We start from the raw sequence: 23,303 nt of genomic DNA, 5'->3' as shown, positions 1-23,303 counted from the left end.
CTTTTATTCTCGCAAGGAAAGAAAAGTTTTTCAAAGGAAAAATATGTCTTTTTTTAGCTTAGTTTCTTAAGTTAGAATTTTTAACAATAAATATCGAGTGATTTGTAAGAAAACAAAAAGAAACGGAAGAATGAGTTAACGAAGAGGAAGAAATGAAGAGGTAAATAATTTTTGTCCTTCACATGCCTTTCTTCTTTTTAAATTTTTGTGGGGACTACTTAATTTGGCATTCTGCATTTTGCATTTTGCATTTTTTGCTCTCCATTCATTCACATGGGCACGTCACTTTCATAGGATTCTTTTGCACAGCTCACACACGATTTTGGAGAGGCACAATCACATATCACACAAACTTGCTCACCAAGAATTGGTTCATTATATATTTACTCCACATAACAGGAGCTAAAAAGAAAAAGAAAACGCAGCAACGAAACAAAAAGAAACCAGTTGCCTTCTTCTTCAACCTTGAGCCAAAGAGTTTCAGCCATAAAAACAGCTCTGTTTCTCACGTCAAAAACAGCTCTTTCCCCCCCTTAAAACAGCCCCAAATTCCATGAAAATGCAGCCACTTAAGAGCTGCTAATCTCCACATTTACCAGCCCAGTTTCCACCATTAAACTCACCAAAAACGCAACTCTAAAGCCACCATAATTGCTGCCAAGAAACAGCCATTAAACCCACCTGCAACGACCCCAAACCAGCCGCAAAAATTAGTCCCAAACCCAGCTGAAAACATAGCATGAAAACAGCTCCAAAACACCTCTAGATCACCAAAAAAACGCAGCTCAAAAACCAATCCAAACAGCCTTGAATAATTTCCAGAAAACGCAGCAAAGTCCCGATTTGTTTTTCCTCATTTTGTGTGAGGTTCGAGAGGTCCTGTTCGAGATTTTAAGTCGAGGTCGCCGGCGAGAGGTTCTATCCGACGTCCTGTTTGAATTTGAGGTTCCTTCTTAACTTCCATCTTACTATCGGTGTGGCTCTGTTAATGCCTATTTTGTACGTTAAATTTGTAACTTACTAGTTTTCCTTCGTCTTTGTTCTAGCTTTATGGTATTCTTACTATTTAAATGAGTTTTGAGGGAAGTTTGTTTGTCGATTCGTGAACATTATTCCCAGATCTTACCTTATTTGTTCTTGAAGTAGAAAGCATGATAACTTTGGTTTTTCTTTCATGACTGTCGCTCCTTTTGATACAATTCTCTTTCCCATTATTTTTTGAGAAAAATACATTACCTAGCATCTTTCAAAAAGTATTTAAGAAAATGATATTAATTCTTGTTTATTCCGTATATAGCATATTATTTCACAATATTAGCATATGATAAAGATTTTGTGCACAATTAATGAGTAACACAAATTATGTGATAAGTTTTATCCTTATTTATCTTTTTACATTCTCTCTCTTACTATTTTCTATTCTATTTTAGTTGCTTGATTTTGCATTCAAATCTCTCTCTTTTTCTATTCTAAATTTCTTTCCTTTAATTTAGCATTCAAATATTCTTTGAATATTTGCAGTACTTTGAATATTTATATATATATATATATATATATATACACACATACTATTATAATACCATGTATATATTTAATTATCTACTATTATTCCATTAAAACACAATATATACATACAATGACTGAAGTATAATGACAACAACATACCCAGTATTATCCCATATCGTGGGGATACTCCGTATATTAATATACTAAAAAAACTATTGTAATTTATAAACTATTTAATACTATCATTATATTGTGTAAAACATTTCTTGACATACAATTAAAAATATAACTTTATACCAATAGGATATATGAGTATAATTTTACCATTTAATTTGATATTGTTTGTCAAAAATTTGTGCGAGCGTATTATTCTCCAACAAGTAAGATACATAAAAAAAAAAAATCGAAAATAAATGTACGATATGTTTTCAAAATGTAATAGAGTCTATTAATCTCATATATGCACATATCAACAGAAAATGCATTAATCTCTTCATTATTGTTCGTCAGTAATTTAATTAGGAAGTGTATTCAAAGGAGAATCGGAACCGCTTTGAAATTTTTTAGTAATTGAATGCTTTGGATTTTTTTAAAACGTGATTCTAGGTTCATATTTATAGCTTGTTGCTAAGAATATAATTATTTAGCTGCATGTTTTGTAAAATATCTATTGTTGCTAGGTATCTGAAATTTTTTCTTAAATATTGCCTACTTGTATTTTCCCCCCTTTTATGTTTTCTCATTTGTTTAGATCCAATTTAATAATGAAATTCAACGAAGACTTGGGCATATAATGGAGAGAATTTTACCTAGAATACAACAATCTAAAGAGTTATTTATAAGAAATACAACCACATTTAAAAAAAAATACTTTATATACAATTTATTACAACTTTTAACTTTTTAATTAAATTAGATAAAACTTTTGATATGCCTAAAATATCTCATTACGGAACTTAAAAATAGGGATTATGCCAATTAACACATAATCCCTTAAATTCAAAATAATCTCACAGTTCTCTCTCATCTAATCCGTGTAGACTATTAATTTTCCAATATTATATTTTATATACCATTATTATATGTAAAGAACTATATTACATATATTTTTAATAAATATAATATATTAGTATATTCAAATCAGTAACCATATATTATACTAGTATGTTAATATTCCATTATATAATCAATGTTATATTAAGTATTACATATTTAGTATACAGTGGATATAGTATGACAAATATATATGTGTGCGCGCACGCTGTTATTCCTTTTCTATTATGTATATCAATATTTGACTTTATATATATATATATATATATTACTTCTTCTATACATTAAATTTATATATACAAGAACTAAATATACCTCGAATAATATAATAAATTAATATACTTAAATATGCATATATTAGTATACAATGAATATACTATATAGTATAACAGATTTCATACTTACATTATAATCTATATTGTATAGATTATACAAATATAATATAATAATATAAGATAAATATGATATTACAGATTTCATACATTTATTATATTTGACTCCCATATTATATAGATTACATCTCTCACTCATTTGAATGGTTGCATTTGAATTGAGGTCGATTTGGTTAGGCTTAGTTTTAGGGATGTACAGATATTTTAGGAAAATTTAATTGTATTTGAATTGTAGTCAATTTGCTTAAGTTTAAATTTAGGGAATGTTAAGAATTCTATTAAATTTTGCTAAAATTTTGGAATCTTCATTTAACATAGGTTGAATAATGTCCGTAGAGAGAACCTTTTAACTTGAATATCTATTAATTATATAAAATAATGATAATGATGTTGTATAATATATATTAGTTGCAAATGATGAAATATACTATCTATAAAGTTGTAGTTATGTAAACTTCCCTGTAATGGACCATGAATGGGTATACCTTCTGTTTGGGCTTACTAGCACAAGAAATGAATTAGTGGCCCAGGTAATTTGATTCTTTAAGCCCGCTTCTCAAACAATTAAGAACTACCTATACATGCTCTCAAAAAATTGGTAAAATTAGCCTCCTCAAAAATACTTTATTCATCAAATAATTTCATATCCATAACTCTTAAACCTTCACATTTCATCCCAAATTAGGGAGATAATAATTCTTTGAATATTCGCAGGATGCTTTAGGCGTGTTCTAATCTATTATAGTGATTGTGTACACGTTCGCGTGACATAATTATGATTTTTAAAATAAATCAAAGTACGCGTTCGCGCGACTTTGGCCAAACCATCTTAATAATAATAAAGTGTTATCAATTGTGTACATGTACGCGTGTCATGATTTTAGCACAATAAACATAACGGATATACACACATGTGATCCGTTTCAAAGATAAATCCATAAAACGCCATAATTAAAAGCGATAAAAAGAAAAATACACATAGGTTTTAACAATACGTAATTAAACAGTTAATTAAGCCATGTATGATTAAAGCGACCGTGCTAAAACTACGGAATCCGGAAGTGTCTCACACCTTCTCTCGGGTTAATAGAATTCCTTACCCGATCTTCTATGTTCGCGGATCATAATTCAGAGTCAATTTCCTCGAATTTGGATTTTAAAATAAACTCGTGACTTGGGACACCATAATAATTATTTCAAGTGGCGACTCTCATTAAATAAATAATCCTATTTCGAATAATGTCACTTTAATTAAAAAAACTCCATATTTCTCGGAAAAAATGAGGTGTGACAGTAGTGTGTTATATAGTTCGTCATAAAAATGATAATTTTGTGCCAAACTTATTTATGTTCAAGACTATGGTTTGTGATAATGATAATGAATAACACCGATGAAGGTTCTGCATATACAAGATTAGCAAGTTTTGTTTGTTTGGTATTGTTGGATATTTTTTTATAGTTTTTAGAATTTATGGGTATAATTTACGTTTCATATTTTTTCAGAAAAATGTGAAATATATATTTTTTATCTTCAAAACAAACTTCACCCAAATCAGATTTCTTAAAACAAATTTGGGAATTTGTGGCCAAACGCTAGCTAGGATTGTTCAAAAATTTTCTATTTGGTTTAGCCGACAAACCGCCCGATAATCGTTAATCCGATACCAATTCATCAATTATCTTATTGGATGACTGGCAGATTATTATATTTATAATCCGATAATCGATAAGCCGAAATATAATTATTCGCCTGATTAGCACCCCTAATACAAAACGGATTTTGGCCGAAAGCAAAAATACACCCCGGAGCTTCAAAATTTGGGTCTTCCTCTGCTTTCTTTAGTTTCTTAGCTTCCGTTGGAAAGATTTTTTTTCTTAACCTCATTTTTCAATGTTGTTTTGGTAAAAGAATGACGTACAAGAATTGAGTCATACGAGAGAATAGTGTTACAAGTGACAAGTAACTGAGTTGCACTAGTTGTTATAACCAAAATACGTGCATATATTTCAATTCAAAAATCATCAAGGATGGTTTTTATAAAGCCCCTTAAATTTAAACCTTAGTTATAACTAATTACAGCCCTAATGACGTAATTAAAGTAAAACTGAGATGTGAATGGACCCATAGGAGGGTGGTAAAATGATTAAAATATAATTACAAGTGTATGGTGGAAATGGCAAAAATAGGTGAAAAAATAAATAAAACTCCTTAAGACCTCTCGAGTTAGGCTTTCCTTACTTTTAAAAAATAAAACACCATTGACGCTCTTTAAATGCACGTGTACCATGAATTTGTTCGGCTCAGCCATATAAATGTCACATAAGGTCAGTCAACCGTTAGAGATGTTCAAATCAATAGTTTTAACCAACATGAGGAATCTGGTTTGAATGACCGGAGTCGAGGGGGGTCGAAAACACAATCTCGTGCAATACGAACGTATGTTTGATTATTCCGCCAATATTTTTCAACAAAATATTTTTTGAAAAATATATATAATATTTATTTTTATATTATATACATCTGGCATCAAAGTCCACTATAAATTATGGTGATTTGTATTGCATAAGCATAAGACCACTAAAAATGAAGGTTTACGTTCATCCCTATAATTATTTTTAGGTAATAGTATAAAGAAATACGAAGAAAGAAAATTACAAGTGATTTTCTATAAACATACCAAACACACTTAAAGAATCTTTTGGTAATTTACCTTGGACACTTTCCGCGTGACTCGAGTCAAATAATTAGCAGAACAACACTTCTCTCTCCATTCTCTTTAACTTCTTCCTCCTTTCAGAAGCAGAGGTTGGGGATGGGGACTACGCACTGAGCAGAGCGTGGGGTGGAGGGAGAGAATCGAGACGTAAGCAACTTCTTTTCTTCCACTCTATCTGAATCATCGACCTTCAAATATTTTGTATGAAACTTTTTCTCTTTCTGCACACTGATTAATCGCGTCAATTTTGTTTTTATTGGATGGAAAATTTAATCATTCTCCATAATTTTAAATGAATCGAGATGCATTGCATTGTGTAGCATTCGTAGAAGCAAGAAACTTTTCGCACAATGAATAAATTCATCGCTTTTGAGCAAAGCGTTGATGTTTAAGATTCCGAAGAATGTTTGTTTGCTTGTTTATCTTCGTTGATTGATTTCTTTTTGGATAATATCTTAGTGCATTGCCTTGTCAATTCCAAAACCTGCCTTTAATTTGTGAGTCGACCGTTTTTTTTTTTTTTTTTTTTTGTGTGTGTGTGAAAGTGTATGTACAGTAGCATTGATCGTCATTTGTTAATGTACAGTATAATTTGATAATATGTGTTCTTTCCTTAATGAATGTTAGTTTATTATTGTTCACTATTATTTTTTTCAGGAATTTCTGTAACTTGAGGATTATTTTTCATTTTCTGAGTAATAGTGTGCTCAGCATCTTTTTCCATGGTAATATTTGTATGCAAATATTCAGTAATTTGAGGAAGAATATCGAATTTCTGGAAAGCTGAAATGTCAGTCTCACAATGTGCTTCTTTGCGATTTTCTTCAAAACTTGGAAGTTCAGACTTGAATGTGCCTTTATGCCAAATCTGAATAGTTCTAAAATTTGGTATTCTTAAAGGGATTTTATTGGGCTGTGGGCGATACGAGAAGTGAATTAGGTTGCAGCAGTTTCATATCATTTTCTCGTACCAAAAGGATTTACCAACATTGTTCTTATGGCAATGTGATGACGTTGCGCAGACAAGCTGGAGAGTAAAAAGTAATTCTTTGATCACTTCCGTTAGATCTAAACAATTAATTAGTAGTATTTCTCCATTTTTCTTATTAAAAATCAGTATTTCTCCATATTTACTTTTATTCCTTAGTTCCTTTTCTCCTATCACAGTTATTGGTTCTATTTAGGTTCTGTTATCCACGAAATGTTGGATTCTCTTGTTGTTATACTATCCAATTCCTGCTACTTCCTTTTCTTTGTGGTTTCTGTTACTTCAATATATGTTACACAGACTTTGATTAATATGGGATGTTCTCAATATAGTTGCTTCTTTACTCTTATCGGAGGTTCTTTATTTCATCTTATGCTGGAAGGATGAAGATGGAAGCACCTCCAACAGTTTTGTTTACTGATGATGATAGAAAGAACCTGGAGCAGTTGCTTGATGTCTTTGGACGTGTTGTCTCTCTTGATGACATTGCTGCAGCTTATTGTAAAGCAGGTCGGGATCCAACTATTGCGGGTGATATACTCGGAGATCTGCAAGCTAGCACCTATATAATTACTACCTCTGCATCAGAAGAAAAAATAGAGGATTCCTTGACACTGACTTCTGAATCTCAATTTGAGGAAGTAGGAGATTCTGTGACATTAACTTCTGAATCTGCATCCGAGATTTATGCCAAGAGAGCTGGTCCCAGTTCATCAAAGCAAAAAAAGTTATCAGTGTCTATGGGGACTGTCTCAAGCATGATCCCAAGAGACTATGTGACAAATAGGCCACTCATTCCAGAAACTTCTACGAGAATCAAGCCACTGAAATTAACTGTGGATGATTTTTTTACCCCAGAGATAAGGGATGAGAAAGCTCCATTAGGTGCTGCAGCTATGAGTGAAACCCTGCCAGGCAGTGTTGAGGAGTTCCTCTTCAAAATGCTCGGAGATGGATTCTCTCTTGACATGAGTGTAATTGAAGATGTTGTGGGTGAGCACTTTGCTTAAGTCTATTCTAAGTATTTGTAAGATTACTTGAGAAGTAGCTTTCATATATGGAGTGACGCTAATGTTTACTTTTAATGCCTGAAATTGTGTCATTTCTTTGATTCTTTCTTCACTTCTTTTTGGTAATCTTCCAATAAAACTTGCAACAGTCGGTTAAATGTTTCTTTAAAGTCTACTTTGGGACTTAATTTTGTGAGCTAGAATGCAACATGTGGATGGTCCACGTATTCCGGTTGTGCTTAATATTACCAAACCCCTTCCTGGAAAAGAGTATCTGCTTTATAGGTTGCACTGAGATATCTTTACTTTCCATTCCTTCTATTTCTTCCTTGTAACTGCATCCTAATTCCTATTGAGCTGTCACAATTTCTGGACAATTTGTTTGCTAATCTGATGTTGTTGGAGTTGCAGGCCAGTGCGGCTATGATCTAAATAAGGTTAGTGTGCTCCAATTCCATCACATCTTATACTTTCTATATCTATTTTGAGGCATCAAATGGTAATGTTATATTTGGCTCAATTTTATATTTACATTCAGCATCCGCATGTTTGCACTTAATTCTGTATGCTCTTACTCAGTAATTGGCAACACGGCATAATCGAAATAAGTCTTGAGCATACATGTGAAGGTTGTTCTTCTAAGCATCTGCATATACCATCTAGCCCGTCTATACTCCCACTCCCACATGTTACCTAGGTACTATTGAAAGCAAGTCTTGTGTTTGGTTTGAGTTGTGTCTAAAGTTTGATTGGCTATATGCTTCTCTAGGTTCTCTTTAAGGTTAATCCTGTTTCTGGTTTGGAAGTTTTATAAGCAGTTTTAAGGATTCAAGTGTGTGGTATGAAGTCATTATTTAATTTAAAAATTAATTATGCTCCATTGGATTTACCTAAGTAGCTATTAAACCTCTTTCATGGTTAAAGTAATAACCTCATGTACTTAATTAGAATTAGGGACTAATGAGTGGATTTCTTGCTGACTCTGGTTTACTTTCATGGTGAGAAACCACAATGCATGTGTGGAATCATGCAAAATTGCAGGAGGAATGAGGCCAGGTTGCTGTTAGACTTGTAGAAGCTTAGTTCTCATGCTAAGCAGACAAGACAATGCTCGGCTAGTGCTGTTTATCTTCTGTTTTTGAATAAATTGGCCTGTATTTTTAGTGTCCTGCTTGGGGTGCTTGTATGTTTGCCTTTTCCTGATTTTCAGAAACTATGCATACATACTACATACAGATTGATTTACTTTTCTAGACAGATTTGCTTGTCGCGTTAACCTGCATGTTTCCTTATATAAGACCTCCTTTCCTTTGAATATGCAGAGTATGGATAAGCTGCTAGATTTGTCAGCATCAACTTTGGGAAAGAGTGATGATATTTTAGACATAGGTGTTCAGAAAGTAAGTTTTCTTGTATGTCACTTGGTGTTGCTCCTGTCTGCTGTAAAACTGGATACAGATAATGTCACTTACAAATGACAATAATTTAGTGGTAATGATCTTGAGGCAGTCTGTTTAGCCTTGCTTTCATTCTTCCTGGCCATGGTCTTGTAGGAAAATGAGATTTCTTTTTCACAATAAAACTTGGGAAGGATGGTGCTTTCTCTTCTATTCTCCTCTTCCTCCCCCTTCCCTCTTTCCATTCACTCCTCACCCCAGTTTGTTCTCTCCCCCTGGCTCTCACTCTCACCTGGCCTGAGAAGGGTCCTAATGTGTGTAGTTATACAGATTGTTTTGCTTTGAGAGATGGGTTCCACGTCTATACAAATCTACATGGTAGGTAATCTCTTGACTGAATACCAAAGACCAGGTCATGCGCTAGAATTGATGTGCAAAAATAGATTCAAGTCAAAATTAACTACCCCTTCAGAAAAAAAAATTAGCAATGTATTCCTTTTGGGAGGTAATTTTATAAGGATTTTATTTGTAGACAATAGATTTCTATGAGGTAACTTCTCTAAAATTGGAAATTGTTTTGGATCTGTAGCTTATGCAGTCCGTCTAAACCAAATTGACGTTGCTTCTAGCTGTAAAAAGAGCTTACACGATTAATAATGTTTGACTCACCATATAATTATCTGTATTCCCTTGAAATCTAGGAATTTTATTATTATTGGGCTGCTTAGATGGTCAGACCTGTTTCCCGTCTCTCAAATTAAAGGGAACATATAACCAACCACTCGTCTCCTATCCTTTATTACCTGAGCTACTCCACCTGTAAGAATTTATTTTAATCTTTAGTGATAATTTTATATCAGTTCCAGATGCAATTGAAATTATCCAAGTATTCAAGTGTCAATCACATGAATTTTTTCTTTACTTACTATGCTTTATCTGATCTGATGTAACAGTCTGGGGAGAGTCCAGATTTTGCATCAGTTGCATCGCAAGAGACACCTTCAATGCAAGATCCAACCAGCCGGTACTTTGCCCTCCAGAAACTATCTTCTAGAATTTTTGTGTTCCTTTTTGTTAAATAGATTTCTTAATTTGCAAGGTTTTGTGACTTGGAGGTCATCCTTCTTCTTTTGCTAATGCAGTTCCAAAGCAAAGAATATGACTAAAAATGGGCTCAACTTATCTAAGAAGGAGAAGGTCAGGTATGAGTTTCAGAAGGAAGTTCTACAGACGTTGTTTAATGTGCCTGCAAGACATGATGATGTGGATGACGTGATTCGTCATGTGAGGGAAGTTGAAAAGTCTAGGCGATTAAGTCAGTTTGTAGTGAAACCATTACAGGAGACTGTAGAACGCCAGATTCTTATCAGGACACCACAGAGTGATGCAAAAAGTAAGCACTTCATTTGTTTATTACTTGTGTTGTGCAGATGAAATAAGTGTATATGGTAACATATGGCTTCTTATCAAGGATTTCATATCTTCTTTTGATTGCCTTTTTCTATTGATTTTGTACTCTTTTTTTTGATAAGGTAAATAATTTTATTAACAATTGGGGAGAAACCTCTGTATATAAGCCGTATACCAAAAAGAGAGAACCTGCAAGAAAATATGGTTCTCAACAAAAGAAGCCCAATCCTCTATACAAATAGGGACCTCATGCATACATCCAAAAAAAAGAACAAGAAACAAAAGACGTTTTTGCAATTTTACAAAGTCTGTGTTGTTGGCAATGATTGAGTAGTGTTGCATGATATTCAACCAATCCATGGTTGCACTTTTAGATGGCTTCAAACTGCTAAGTAACTAAGCTTTGTTCTCTCTCTTTTTTTCTTTTGGGTGGGGGGTGGGGTGGGAGGACTTATTTCTTTAATAGAATATCACTAATGAAAGTGTTTCATTCTCTTAGCTATTTTATTTCACTTTGTTACATAAACACCTCATAATTTTCTATTATTAGATGGTGAGGAGAATGAAGAAAGCTACGAAGTTCTCCGAAAAGCTGTAAAGGAGTATTGGCTTACAATGAAAGAGTACTATAAAGCAGTGAGTCACATAACCTCTCTTTTACTGTTTCATGATCAGAATAACATTAAGATACTTGTTATCCAAAAAAAAAAAATCACATTAAGATACTTCATTCTGTGTTGATTGAGGTGAAAAAAAGTTTAGTATGTTAAGTCATGACTGGTATTATAAACTTAAATTTTGTTCCAGGCTGCTGAAGAATTTCAAAAAGGAGATCATGTCAAGGCACGCAGATTCCTGGAAGAGGTATGATGTTTGTTCCTTTATCTAAAGTGACTTTCCTTCGTGCTTACATTTGAAAATGTTAGTGGAAATAACTGGGCTCTCTATGAGACGCTTTACTTAGTGGTATCGGCTGGGTGGATGGTGTGCAGTTACCACCTTAGCTTATTAAGTGGTCAGACTTAAGAGTTCTGTCATCTTCTGTCAAACTATCCAAATATCTACTTGGTTCTTGCTCTATACCTATCAAGGGAGGTTTTAGCTTTTAGTTAGCCGATACCAAAACACAAAGTAAGTTGAGGAGTATAAAATGCCTTTGAAGATAGTGCTGCCAGGTTCAGTTCTTAATATTCCATGACATCTTTCACTTCTAAAATACTCCAACATCACCTATCACGAAAAAAGGCTCTAAATTCGTGCTGGAGTACATGTCCAATATGTGTGAACTCTTCTCTTCCCAAAAGTTGATCTTGCCTTGGTTGATCCACTTGTTTAAATTTTCATTATGGTGTTGTGCTGGCATTTTACTCATAATCTTCTCATGAGACAGGGAAACTTTTTCATGACAAAGGCCCGAGAGACTGATGAACAATCCGCTCAAACGCTTCTTGAAAACAGGTTCGGCAGAGAACCACCTTCCTATCTCTTGCCTTTCTCTACTCGTATATTTTGCTTACAGAGTTTGTATTTACACCAATACCTTGGGTGCAGTTACAACAAAGAAATTGTGACTGTCGATCTTCACGATTTCGAGCCAAAGGAAGCAGTGCGCTGTCTCAAAATTCAGTTGACATCTCTTTGTGGCATCTCCTGTAGGTTATTGTCATTACATGCCTTCTTCAACTTTTTAATATAAGAAATGACATTGATAACTTTCCGTTCACCAGCTATTCAGTATCTCAAAATCGTAGTTGGGATCACCAATGAAGAAGCCAAAGGTCTTCGGAAGCGTGTGGTATGACCTGCTTCTATGTCTTTTTTTTTTTTGTATGTGTGTGCTGATATTTTTGAATATTTTGGTCCATCTCCTTATCAGAAAAGAATAATTTTATCGATCTGCTGCTGTGTTTCTCATGGACGTACATTATCGATGATTGGAATATTATACTTTACAAAAAAAGAGGGTTTCTTAGGACCTAGAAATTGCTTTGTGAAGAACATTGCTGTTTGTGATTCTTCTGTCACTGCCATGTCATGCATGGTGTGGTCCCTTCTAAAAATCTAGATGGTTCAGAATATTTGACCTTGATGTCTAAACAATTCATACCAGATTGGTAATTCTAGAAGATTATAGACCTAAAATATGAGATGTGGGAAGTTTAAATACAAATAAGATGTATGCCAGTTCATCTTTTCACCTTTAAAAATATGAAAGGGAAAGATCACACTTTCATGAGCACAAGTCTTCCATTTACATCTTTCATAAATGTAAATCCTCAATGTTGAAGCAGCGATATCTTCTTCTTTATACTCGCTTGCTGGTAGCGCAACAATGCTGAAATGGTTACTATTTAACTATACAGTGGAGCACCTTCTGGAACTTTACTGAGGTGTCAGTATAGTTAGGTCTAGTTAGTGTAATCATTCATAGCATCAACATAGGAAATTTAATGGTGATATTTAAGTTGTTATTTCTAGGAAATATATGATATGATTATTTCCAATATATATAAGAAAGCGTGTTGTAGAGATTGTTCTAGTCCTGATCTTCTCATTTCCACTATTTTGATCAAGAGTATTTTTATGCATAGGACTTTGGATAAAATAGGATTGCGAAAGGATGCATTTAAAAGGATTCAACCCATGCTGTGGGATTAGAAGGAAATTTTTTATGAATTTTATTCTATCTGATATCTGTTGTTTCATATCCCATATAGTAAATCTGAAGGAATAAATTTTCTTTGTTCTACTTATGTTACATGTCATTTCTTTACCTACTTGAATCAACCTTGGTTAAATATAAGTATGATACTGAGATATTTGAAGCAGATAATCAAACTTTTGGAGAGGGCCTCGATAGCATGGACGGAAGAAGATAATGGCAAAGCAATTGTGATAAAAGCAGATGAAATAGATCCAAGGAAACTGACTTTTGCTAAAAAATCAACTGTCTGAGCCTGAAATACTTCCGCATTTTTTTGCGCAGACGGGAAACAACCTCGTTGAAATTGGTCTTTTAGCCCCTTTTTGCTGGCAGAAAGACTTCAGAGGGATCCTTAAATTTTCTGTTCCTCTTAATTCTCAACCAATAAAGTTCTGCTTTGGCACCGTTTACTCAGACTAATGTTTTGCTCATTGATATCACGAGTATATATATATATATATATATATCATTTCTTTTTACAAGATGCATATCAAAAAATAGTTAGAAATTGTTAATATGCATATATAGACATTCGAAAAATATTTGAAGCCTCCCTTTTTTTATTTCAATATACAAGTCATGCACAATTTTTTTATTTTCCTCGTATACAACTATTTATTTAAACACTTATAAGTATTAGTGTTCAAATTATTTTTTTGGATATGAATGATTAAATTGCTTATTGAGTCCCTTTTTTTATCTACTGTAAATTATGTAGTCAAGTATCTAAAATTAAAGAAAATGTCCAAATACGCCATGTACTAATAGAAGTTACTCATTTTTATATTTTTCAATAAATTCTTTGAGTTTGATATATCATCGTGGAATATGAAGGGCTGCAATGCATAATGAGTTCTCTTTTATCTACTAACTGAAAATTAGGTAATCAAGTAAGATTAAATTAAAAGAGAAAGTCCAAAAATGGCCTTGTTAATCATAATTGAACCAAATAATTACATTTCAAAAAGTAGTAGCAAAAAGTGATAATAAAACATAAGAAATGAAATGCAAAAAAACAGTTAAATTATAAAGATGGAACCTCTATTACATGATCTCACTATACACCCAAAATACCTGGACTAAATACTCTAATGTTGCTTTGCGAAAAATGGGCATATAAATTAGGGACAGCTCAAGCACATATGTGGCCTAAAGCCAAAATTTAATGTGAGACCTAACTTTTTAAAAGAATATTATGATATATATTTTTATTTGAAGTCTATTATTTTTCTATCTTTTGAGATGCAAAGTTGTTAATAATTTTTTTTATAATCGATTTCTCTAATAATTCCTTTTCAATTGATAGTATAGCCAACATATTTAATCTTTCTTGAGACATTGTTGATCTTAGGTAAGATTTTATCAATTATAATTTTGAAAAACTTATTTTCTTTGAGGCAACTATTATAGAAAAATTCTACTTTTGTATTAAAAGTACTAATTATTTTTTTTAAAATACCTATAAACCTATTATTTTTTAGAAAATGGGACCTCCCAAATTTGGGGGGCCTAAGGTACAAGCCTTACTTGTGATAACCTTAGAGCCGATCCTGATACAAATGAAGTCCAATCTTCATACAATCTATACTATGATTTTTCAAACGAGGTTACAAAATTTATTCACCTCTACAGAGTGCAGAAAGTTAATTCCTTGGCCCAATCTCCCAACAGGCTTTTAGAAATGTATGCGCATATGTATTTATTGCTTTTCCTTTGTAAAAGAAAGAAATGATATTTTGATTAGATAATCTATTGATGAATGTATCAAAAAGCAGAGATAGTTGGAAATATTACAAATTATTATGATACAATAAGTCCTCAGTTTTGTGGCTTTAATAGAATCTGTTTGCCAAGAGATTGGAACTTAAGGAAGAGATGCCTTATCTTCAAGGAATATTTTTTATGTATGTGAATATATATATATTGTTGGACTAGGCCCATTTGATAGTGGCTGATTCCTTTTTTAATTTTTACTTTGGGCCAGTAATAGGACCCGACCCAATTTTGTATTTAACTAGGCCTTATTGTTTGTATACACATTATTCATTTTCTTACAATAGATAATAAAAATATCCAAAAGTTTATTTTCTCTCTCTAATGGAAACACTCGACTTCCATTCTTTTGTGCTTTCAATCTGAGAGATGTATCAAATCTAACATGGTATCAGAGCATAGATCCTTCTATGGCACGTTCTTCACTTCCGATCGATCATGTTTTAAATTTCAGAGCTATATTTCGTTCCAGATGATGTTTGACTCGTCTAGGGTTTTCTACTGATTTTTGTTTGATTTCTTAGTCGGATTCTCATATATTCAACATTTGTGATCTCAAATTGTTCGGTTGGTGATGGGATTTGAGGATTTTGTAGTTTTTATCCCGAGCTAGGGTTTCGAAGTCGTCTACTGTCAAGCCGAAGATTCTTCTTTCTCGTTTGTGTTTGAAGGCCGTTTCCTCTTTACCGGTCGCGAAAAGAGCTGGGTAACCTCGTATCATTTCATTCTTCATTGTTGTGAATCGCATGCGTATTTGATCCATAGATGTGTATGTACTGTGTTGGCTAATAGACAATCTGCTTAAAAATGACAAACGATAATAACACCAGTGCTGATGTGACTTCTTCCACTCCCTCACGCCTAATTTTCCATGAAGATGACTACACCCATCCTTGTCACCCTCTATATGTTCATCCATCAGACGTGCTATGAACTTCCTTAGTTTCCAGTCCTTTTGATGGAAATTTCTATGGGAGTTGGAAACGTAATGTCCTAGTTGCTTTGTCTATTCGTAACAAGCTAGATTTTATTATTGGTACTTCTCAGAGACCTCCTGAAGGCTCTCCTCTAGCCAGATAGTGGCAACACTGTAATGACCTTGTGGTCTCTTGGCTGACTAATTTTATGTCCAAAGAAATATCTAGGAGTGTTGAATACTCTGAGTTTGCTAAGGATATTTGGACTGAGTTAGAAGAGAGGCATGGGAAAGCTGATGGTGCTAGTATGTTTGAGCTAAAGAAGGAGCTGACTCATATTTCCCAAGGGTCCATGGACATAACATCATATTTCAACAAATTAAGCAACTATGGGATGAGATTGCATCTTTGTCTACTGGGAGAGTTCGAATGTGTACTTGTGGGGGTAAGGCTGCTGAAGATGAAGAAAAAAAGGTCTACCAGTTCCTTATGAGATTGAATGACACTTATGTCCAAACAAGAAGCAACATCATCATGATGAATCCCTTACCTTCCATTGGTAATGTATATGGGATTTTGCTATCTGATGAGAAGCAGAGACAAGTCTCTACTGGAACTCAATTTGCTTCCAACTTTGCTTCTTTCAGTTCTGGTGTATCCAAGCTTCCTCCCTCTCCCAAAATAAATTTTGAACCTCAAAGGTCTGGTGCCACTTTTAAGGGATCTTTTGAGCCTCACAGGTTTGCTATTGTCTGTAAGTATTGTAAGAAATCTGGACATAGCATTGATAAGTGCTACAAGCTCCATGGCTTTCCTCCAAATTTCAAATCAAATAGATCTCCTCCTCCCAGAAGGTCTGCTGCCTATGCTGAAGTGGATACTTATGGTGCTCCTGCTATGTCAGCTGGTTCTGAAGGTGCATCTGCTCCTGAACACTCCTATCCAGTTCCTGGTCTTACCAAGGATCAATATTCCCAGCTAATGTTACTTATTCAACAATCTCAACTGTCTCCATCAGTATCATCTACTTCCTCAACCAACTACCTTGCTTCTGCCAACTTTGCTGGTCAGTTGTTACCTCCCAAGGGTATGTCTTATGGTGCATGTATGATGACTAAGATATATAGTATAATTTGGGTGATAGACTATGGGGCATCTGACCACATGACCTCCCTTAAATATTTGCTTTTTAATGTTCAAACACTTCCTATACCCTACCTTATTTCTCTCCCTAATGGGTATAAGGTTAAGGTCACTAATATTGGATCCTTAGCCTTGTTCCCTGACTTGGTTCTTTATAATGTGCTCTATGTTCCTAGTTTTCAATATAATCTCATCTTTGTGTACAAATTACTTTCCCATGATGATGATATTGTACAATTTACCACGGCTGCTTGTACCCTATAGGACCCTTCAGTGAGGAAGCCAGTGGTTCTTGGTAGAGTAGATAATGGACTCTACAAACTGTTTCAGAATGCCAAGCCTCCAACATCATCTACTTTACCTCCTTCTAATTCCCTTAATTCTTGTTTGCTTAATTCAGTTTCTGCTCCTATTTATGTACCTGATGATACTGCCATTGTAAATACCAATATTGTTTTGCATAATATGAATAAAGATGATGTTGTTTGGCATTACAGACTTGGCCACATTCCTTTCTCTAAAATGAAGTGCATTTCTGGTCTTAATTGCAAATTGTCTTCCAAACAGTCATTCAATTGTCCAGTTTGTCCTTTAGCTAGGCAGACAAGGTTATCCTTGCCTGATAGTTCTATTCACTCCACCCAGCCCCCTGGCAAGAAACCTATTAAATGTAAATGGGTATACAAGGTTAAACATAGGGCTGATAGAAGTATTAAAAGATATAAAGCTAGGTTGGTAGTTAGGGGGATACTCAAGTTGAGGGTATTGAATTTAATGAAACCTTTTCTCCTATGGTCAAGATGTCTACTGTCAAAACTCTAATTAATGTAGCTGTTAAGCAACACTGGCCTCTCTTTCAACTAGATGTGAATAATGCCTTCTTACATGGGGACCTTGATGAAGAGGTTTTCATGAAGCTGCCACCTGGTCTCATTGTTCCTCATCCTTCCTCTTCTTCTGCTCCTTGGTCTGCAAACTCCAGAAATCTCTTTATGGTTAAAGACAGGTTTCCTGATAATGGTATGCTAAATTGTCTCAAGCCTTATGCTCTAAGGGCTTTTCTCATTCCTTAAATGATTACTCTATCTTTACCAAGGGTTCTGGAGATTCTTTGGTCATCTTGGCTATGTATGTAGATGACATCATCTTGATTGGGTGTGATCTAGCTGAATTGGCTGATTTGAAGTCCTTTCTCATTGGCCAGTTCAAGATTAAGGACTTGGGCTCTCTTAACTACTTCCTTGGCGTTGAGGTTTTATACACTGATTCTGGGGTTATTTTTCATCAAAAAAAGTTCATTCATTCATGATTTGCTGGCTGATTTTCATTCCTCTGATTGCTCTCCTGTCACTTGCCCTCTTGAGTTGAATGTGAAGTTGAAAGATAAGGTTGGAACTCCCTTGCCCAAACCTGAAGAGTACAGGAGTCTAGTGGGCAAGCTGAACTTTTTGACACACACTAGGCCTGACCTTAGTTTTGCTGTCCAGCATTTGAGTCAGTTTATGCAGTCTCCTTGTGTTCTACACATGCAGGCTGCCCTGCACTTGCTGAGATATCTCAAGGGCATATCTGACTTTGGAATCTTTCTCAATAACTCTCCTGACTTGTCCTTGTAGATTTATTATGACAGTGATTGGGCTTCTTGCCCAGACAACCGCATGTCAGCCACTGGTTTTTGTATCTTTTTTGGGGGCAGCTTGGTGGGCTGAAAATCAAAGAAGCAACCTGTTGTCTCCCTCTCCTCCGCTGAAGTTGAGTATCGGTCCATGAGTAAGGCTGTGGCAGAGTTGTCTTGGCTTACCATATTGTTGTCTGATTTTGGAGTTTTTCCTTCTTTACCTGTTCCTTTGTTTTGTGATAAGATACCCAGTTTTCTATGAACACACTAAACATATTGAGTTGGACTGTCATTTTATTTGTGGTAAGCTTGGGGATGGCCTGATTAGTCTTCTTCACACTTTTAGTGCTTCTCAAGTGGCTGATGTTCTTACCAAAGTGTTACCTGGGCATGCTCATCATTTTCATATTCGCAAGCTGAGGGTTGTGTCACCCTCCAGCTTGAAGGGGGCTGTTGGACTAGGCCCATTTGATGGTGGCTGATTCCTTTTTTTATTTTTACTTTGGGCCAGTAATAGGACCCGACCCAATCTTGTATTTAACTAGGCCTTATTGTTTTGTACAGATACATTATTCATTTTCTTACAACAGATAATAAAAATATCCAGAAGTTTCTTTTCTCTCTCTAATGGAAACACTCGACTTCCATTCTTTTGTGCTCTCAATCTGAGAGAAGTATCAAATCTAACTATATATATATATATATATATATATATATATATATATATATATATATATATATATACTACTCTAAGGAACCTATTCATAATGGTTAATTTGATAAATAAATATGTGGCAGCAACACGGTTTGATAAATCAATTTGAAATATCATACTCCAGAATTCTTAAATCAAGAACAAAAGTATTTCATGAAAATCTTCAAGTGTGTAAACAGTTATTCTACTCACATGCCATAATATCCTTCTCCTCCGTATATAGTAAAAGAGGGCAGAGTGCAAGGAGTTTGGACATAAGAATTGTAAAATATCGGGAAAAAGTGAAAAATAAAAAAATCAAGTAAAAATGGTATTTGAAAATTAGAGCTGTGTTTGAACATGAATATAATTTTGGGTTGTTTTTGAATTTTTGTGAGTGATCTGAATTAAAAATTTTGAAAAATAGATTTTTGAAGTTTTTCATATTTTCGAAAAATTTCGAAATTCATCTTCAAGTGAAAATCGAAAATTTCATGGCCAAACACTAATTTCGAAAAAAATAAAAAAAAATCGAAAAAGGAATCTTTTTTACGGCCAAACAGGCCCTTAGTTTTTATTCAATTGTAAAGATAATTATTTCAATTTAAAAACTAAATCAGTAGCACCTGTCTAGCTATCAAATTTCCGAGGAAAGATGTTTACTAAATCAATGTAAACTAACTGAACAAAATCTCCTTTTGACTCTCTGAATAGTTAATTGAGTAAACAAACAACGAAAAAGAGACATCCAACTTGAAACAGAACAGAGAAATTTACTTAAACTTTCTTTTAAAAAGAAGGGAAAAAAGTGCAAGCAATAGAAAATAGAAGACGTAAAGTTTACCTGTTTGCAACACCACAAACAATAGTGACGCCGGCAGCCACCTTCTTAACCGAAATTGAACTGAACACTGACACTTCAAAAAGAAGCAAAAACTGGAAATTCACTACCAATATATTCGTTGCTGGAATGAAAATTCTCTTTTTGAAATAAATTTTAAGGGTAAATTGGAAGCTTAAATTACATTAACTACTAATAAAGATTAAAAAAAGTCGAAAAGGGGATCATAGTAGTTGTGAACACTGTCTCTAATCCATATTGCAGATATTTATTCCAAATAGAATATTTCGTCCCTTTCTTGTATTTTTATTTTGGGTGGGGGATTAATTTTTTCCTAATGATTTGGTAAATATGTGAAAACTTGCTTTTAGATCAATTAGTAGACGCTATCCCCTTTTGCATGAGATGGTTCTTAGAAGTAACTTTTCTGAAGGAACACATCCCTTTATATGGATGGGTTTGGGTAAATTAGATTCTAGTGACGCTTCAAATAGGAGATACTTATAGGGGTTTTCTTATTAAAAAAAATAAATTTATTAAGACAAGGGTAGTTTTGTAATTTGACTTTCAACTAAAGAGCTTTCTGGTTTTAATATATTACTAGTCTTATAGGGCGTGTACCTACGACTTTTTAGAAAATCGTAAGTACTACTGTGAGCACCTAATTTTTGACTATATTTGAATTTTTATCATCTTCTACTATGTAAATATTTTTAGAAATTTAATATATAATTTTTAGCTTTGTTACATTTTTTTAATATAGAGTAAAAATTTAAAATAATTTAAAAGGTCAATTGTTACTATTAGTATTATTTTTATTTTTTTAAAATAAAATAAATTTAAAAAAACCGAAAAAATTAAATATTTTTTAAAATTTTCGGATGAGAATAAAATAATAGGAAAATTAAAAGTATGGAATAAAAAAGTAAAAGTAAAAGTAGGTGAAATTTTTTTTTTAAAAAAAAAAGTAAAAGTAAGTGAAAAATTAAAAAAATAAAAGTAAAAGAATGTGAAAATTTTAAAAATGAAAAGTAAAAGAAAGTTGTAATTAAAAAATAAAATAAAAGGTAGCTGAAGTTTTCTTTTAAAAAGTAAAAGAAAGTAAAAATAATAAATAAATAAAAAAGTAAGGAAAAAGTAAAAATTTAAATATAATAAAAGTAAAAAAGTGAGAAATTTAAAAATAGAAGTAAAGGAAAGTGGGGATTGTTTTTTAAAATAAGAAAAATGGGAAGCGAAATTTTTTTTAAATTAAAAAATAATAAAATAAAATAAAAAATCCAAAAATCTTTTCTATAAATAGAAGAGAAATATGAGGAGAAAAAAAGAGGGAAGGAAGGAGAAAAAAATAGAGAGGAGGGATTTGAGAGAAATGGTTTTGTTTCTTGTACGGTAAAAAAAATTTTATTCGTGTCATTTTTTTTTCGTATTTCTTTCGAAAAAGTCTCTGTTTCTCAACCCAAAGACACCTAAATAGCCCAAAAATAGCCACAAAACAATCCGTTTGAGGTTAAGTTCGAGACTCTCTTGCCCAAGCTTGATCGTTCGAGGTTGTTGTCGTCAAAGTTTCCGGTCAGTTGAGTTTTCCGTTGGTTCCGAGGCGAGGTTCTTTTTTGGCTTCGAGTCGAGTTTTCCTCTTATCTTCTTTTGGATAATCGACTGATTTTCTGTACGCTTGGCTTGGAGTTTTCTGCTAATACAAGGTCTCCTTTTCTTCTTTAACATGCTTCTTAGTTCCATGATATTTGCTATAATTTTATTTGCCTAATGAAAGCTAGATATATTCTTGTTAAAACGTGATTACTAGTATGTCTAAGGCATGTATCTGTTTAAGAATTTCCATGGGTTAGATGTATATTTTTAGTTTTATGAGTTAGGAGTCATGTGTAGAAGTAGGAAGGGTTGTTTCCTTTGTTAAAATTGAGATTAAGCAATTTGAAATTTGTTATAGAGAAATGGAATTGTGTGTGCTAACATAGGCTGAAAATAAAGTGTGGGTTTAGTGAAAATGACTTGGACGTGGGGATTATTTTGAATTTAGAAGGATCTGGGCCAAAATAAGTGGAATCCACGAGTCCAAAACGTTCTTCTCCATTTTTGTGATGCATATTTCTAAATAACAGAATCATACTATTTCTTTCCACAATAATTTTCATAATTCTTAGATCTGTCACTAATAGTCTCAAACTTAGGAAAATAAATAATTGATGAACATCATAGCTTAATTTAGGTGCGATTAATAATTCATCGTGGCATAGTCATGATACGTAACCCCAATTCAAGTGCGTGTTTCACGTGACTTGACCGTAACTTCAAATAATAATAATAATAATAATAAGCATGTTGTAAATTACGGGTGCATTTCACGCAGCGCAGTTTGCAATGTGTACCAAAACGACAAGTGTACGACATCGTAACTTGTTCAAGAAATAACTTCATAAATACTAAAAAGCGGTATAGAAGCGGTAACGCATAAAAGGTTTTAAACATGTAATAATTCAGATAATTAATCCATGTATAATTGTAAAGCGACTGTGCTAAAACCACGGAATCAGGGAGTGCCTCACACTTTCTCCCGGGTTAACAAAATTCCTTACCTGATCTTTTGTGTTCGCACACCATAAATATAGTCAATTTCCTCGATTTAGGATTTTAAAATAAACCGGTGACTTGGGACACCATAACAATTATTCCAAGTGGCGACTCTGATTAATAAATAATCTCATTTCAAACAATGTCACTTTAATTGAAAAAACTCTCATATCCCTCGGAAAAAAGGAGGTGTGACAACTACTCCTATATAATATGTTTGTATTATAAAATCAAAATTATTTTATACTACTTAATATATATAAGATAATATTATTTTATAGATAAAAGGCTTATCTATAAAACCTTCCATGTTAATTTTACTATTTTTTTTTATTTTCTTTCACCGCCAATACTATTCTTATGAAAACCAATTTAGGCATCCTAAGAGTTTTGTCAACTTGAAAAATAATTTTAGTTATATGATAAATTTGATAAATAATTGAATTGGATTTTTAGACTTAATTATTTGGTTTTAACATTAACTAATTTATTTTTTGTTGATTCCAAGTTTTAAATATTTAATTATAACTTTAAAAAGAGATTATAAT

General features: G+C 33.3%; 2 protein-coding genes across 9 annotated transcripts; both read left to right on the top strand.

Moving 5' to 3' along the window:
* Window positions 1-405: 405 nt before the first annotated feature.
* LOC104107441 (putative nuclear RNA export factor SDE5) lies at window positions 406-13,591 on the top strand. 8 transcript variants are annotated; one of them, XM_009616254.4, is made up of 13 exons: window positions 406-945; window positions 5,750-5,815; window positions 7,046-7,649; window positions 8,078-8,103; window positions 8,989-9,066; window positions 10,017-10,087; window positions 10,206-10,456; window positions 11,024-11,109; window positions 11,281-11,337; window positions 11,864-11,931; window positions 12,025-12,125; window positions 12,201-12,268; window positions 13,303-13,591. In XM_009616254.4, the coding sequence occupies exons 3-13, from the start codon at window positions 7,046-7,048 to the stop codon at window positions 13,426-13,428; spliced, it is 1,536 nt and encodes a 511-aa protein (XP_009614549.1). In that variant the 5' UTR covers window positions 406-945; window positions 5,750-5,815; the 3' UTR covers window positions 13,429-13,591. The 8 variants fall into 8 exon arrangements, with proteins under 8 accessions (XP_009614549.1, XP_009614543.1, XP_070037575.1 ...); XM_009616248.4 differs by having other exon boundaries at window positions 7,039-7,649; XM_070181474.1 differs by having other exon boundaries at window positions 6,989-7,649.
* A 2,389-nt stretch (window positions 13,592-15,980) lies between these two features.
* LOC138895135 (uncharacterized) lies at window positions 15,981-17,647 on the top strand. Its single transcript, XM_070179836.1, has 2 exons — window positions 15,981-16,933; window positions 17,275-17,647. Exons 1-2 carry the CDS (start codon window positions 16,297-16,299, stop codon window positions 17,307-17,309), a joined length of 672 nt encoding a protein of 223 aa, XP_070035937.1. The 5' UTR covers window positions 15,981-16,296; the 3' UTR covers window positions 17,310-17,647.
* The last annotated feature ends 5,656 nt before the right edge of the window (window positions 17,648-23,303 follow it).

This window comes from Nicotiana tomentosiformis, chromosome 7 (assembly GCF_000390325.3).
Source record: "Nicotiana tomentosiformis chromosome 7, ASM39032v3, whole genome shotgun sequence".
In the NCBI taxonomy this organism is placed as follows: domain Eukaryota; kingdom Viridiplantae; phylum Streptophyta; class Magnoliopsida; order Solanales; family Solanaceae; genus Nicotiana; species Nicotiana tomentosiformis.
This window is presented reverse-complemented; position numbering and strand designations above follow the sequence as displayed.

What these genes read in the sequence shown, in the direction of transcription:
- LOC104107441 (XM_009616252.4), top strand. Translation starts at nt 7,040, where the DNA reads ATGAAGATGGAAGCACCTCCAACAGTTTTGTTTACTGATGATGATAGA. An exon ending in ATGCAAGATCCAACCAGCCG is followed by an intron (nt 10,088 to 10,205) that starts GTACTTTGCCCT and finishes TTGCTAATGCAG; the next exon opens with TTCCAAAGCAAAGAATATGA. An exon ending in AAGGTCTTCGGAAGCGTGTG is followed by an intron (nt 12,269 to 13,302) that starts GTATGACCTGCT and finishes TATTTGAAGCAG; the next exon opens with ATAATCAAACTTTTGGAGAG.
- LOC138895135 (XM_070179836.1), top strand. Translation starts at nt 16,297, where the DNA reads ATGTGTACTTGTGGGGGTAAGGCTGCTGAAGATGAAGAAAAAAAGGTC. An exon ending in TGCTTCTGCCAACTTTGCTG is followed by an intron (nt 16,934 to 17,274) that starts GTCAGTTGTTAC and finishes TGTACCCTATAG; the next exon opens with GACCCTTCAGTGAGGAAGCC.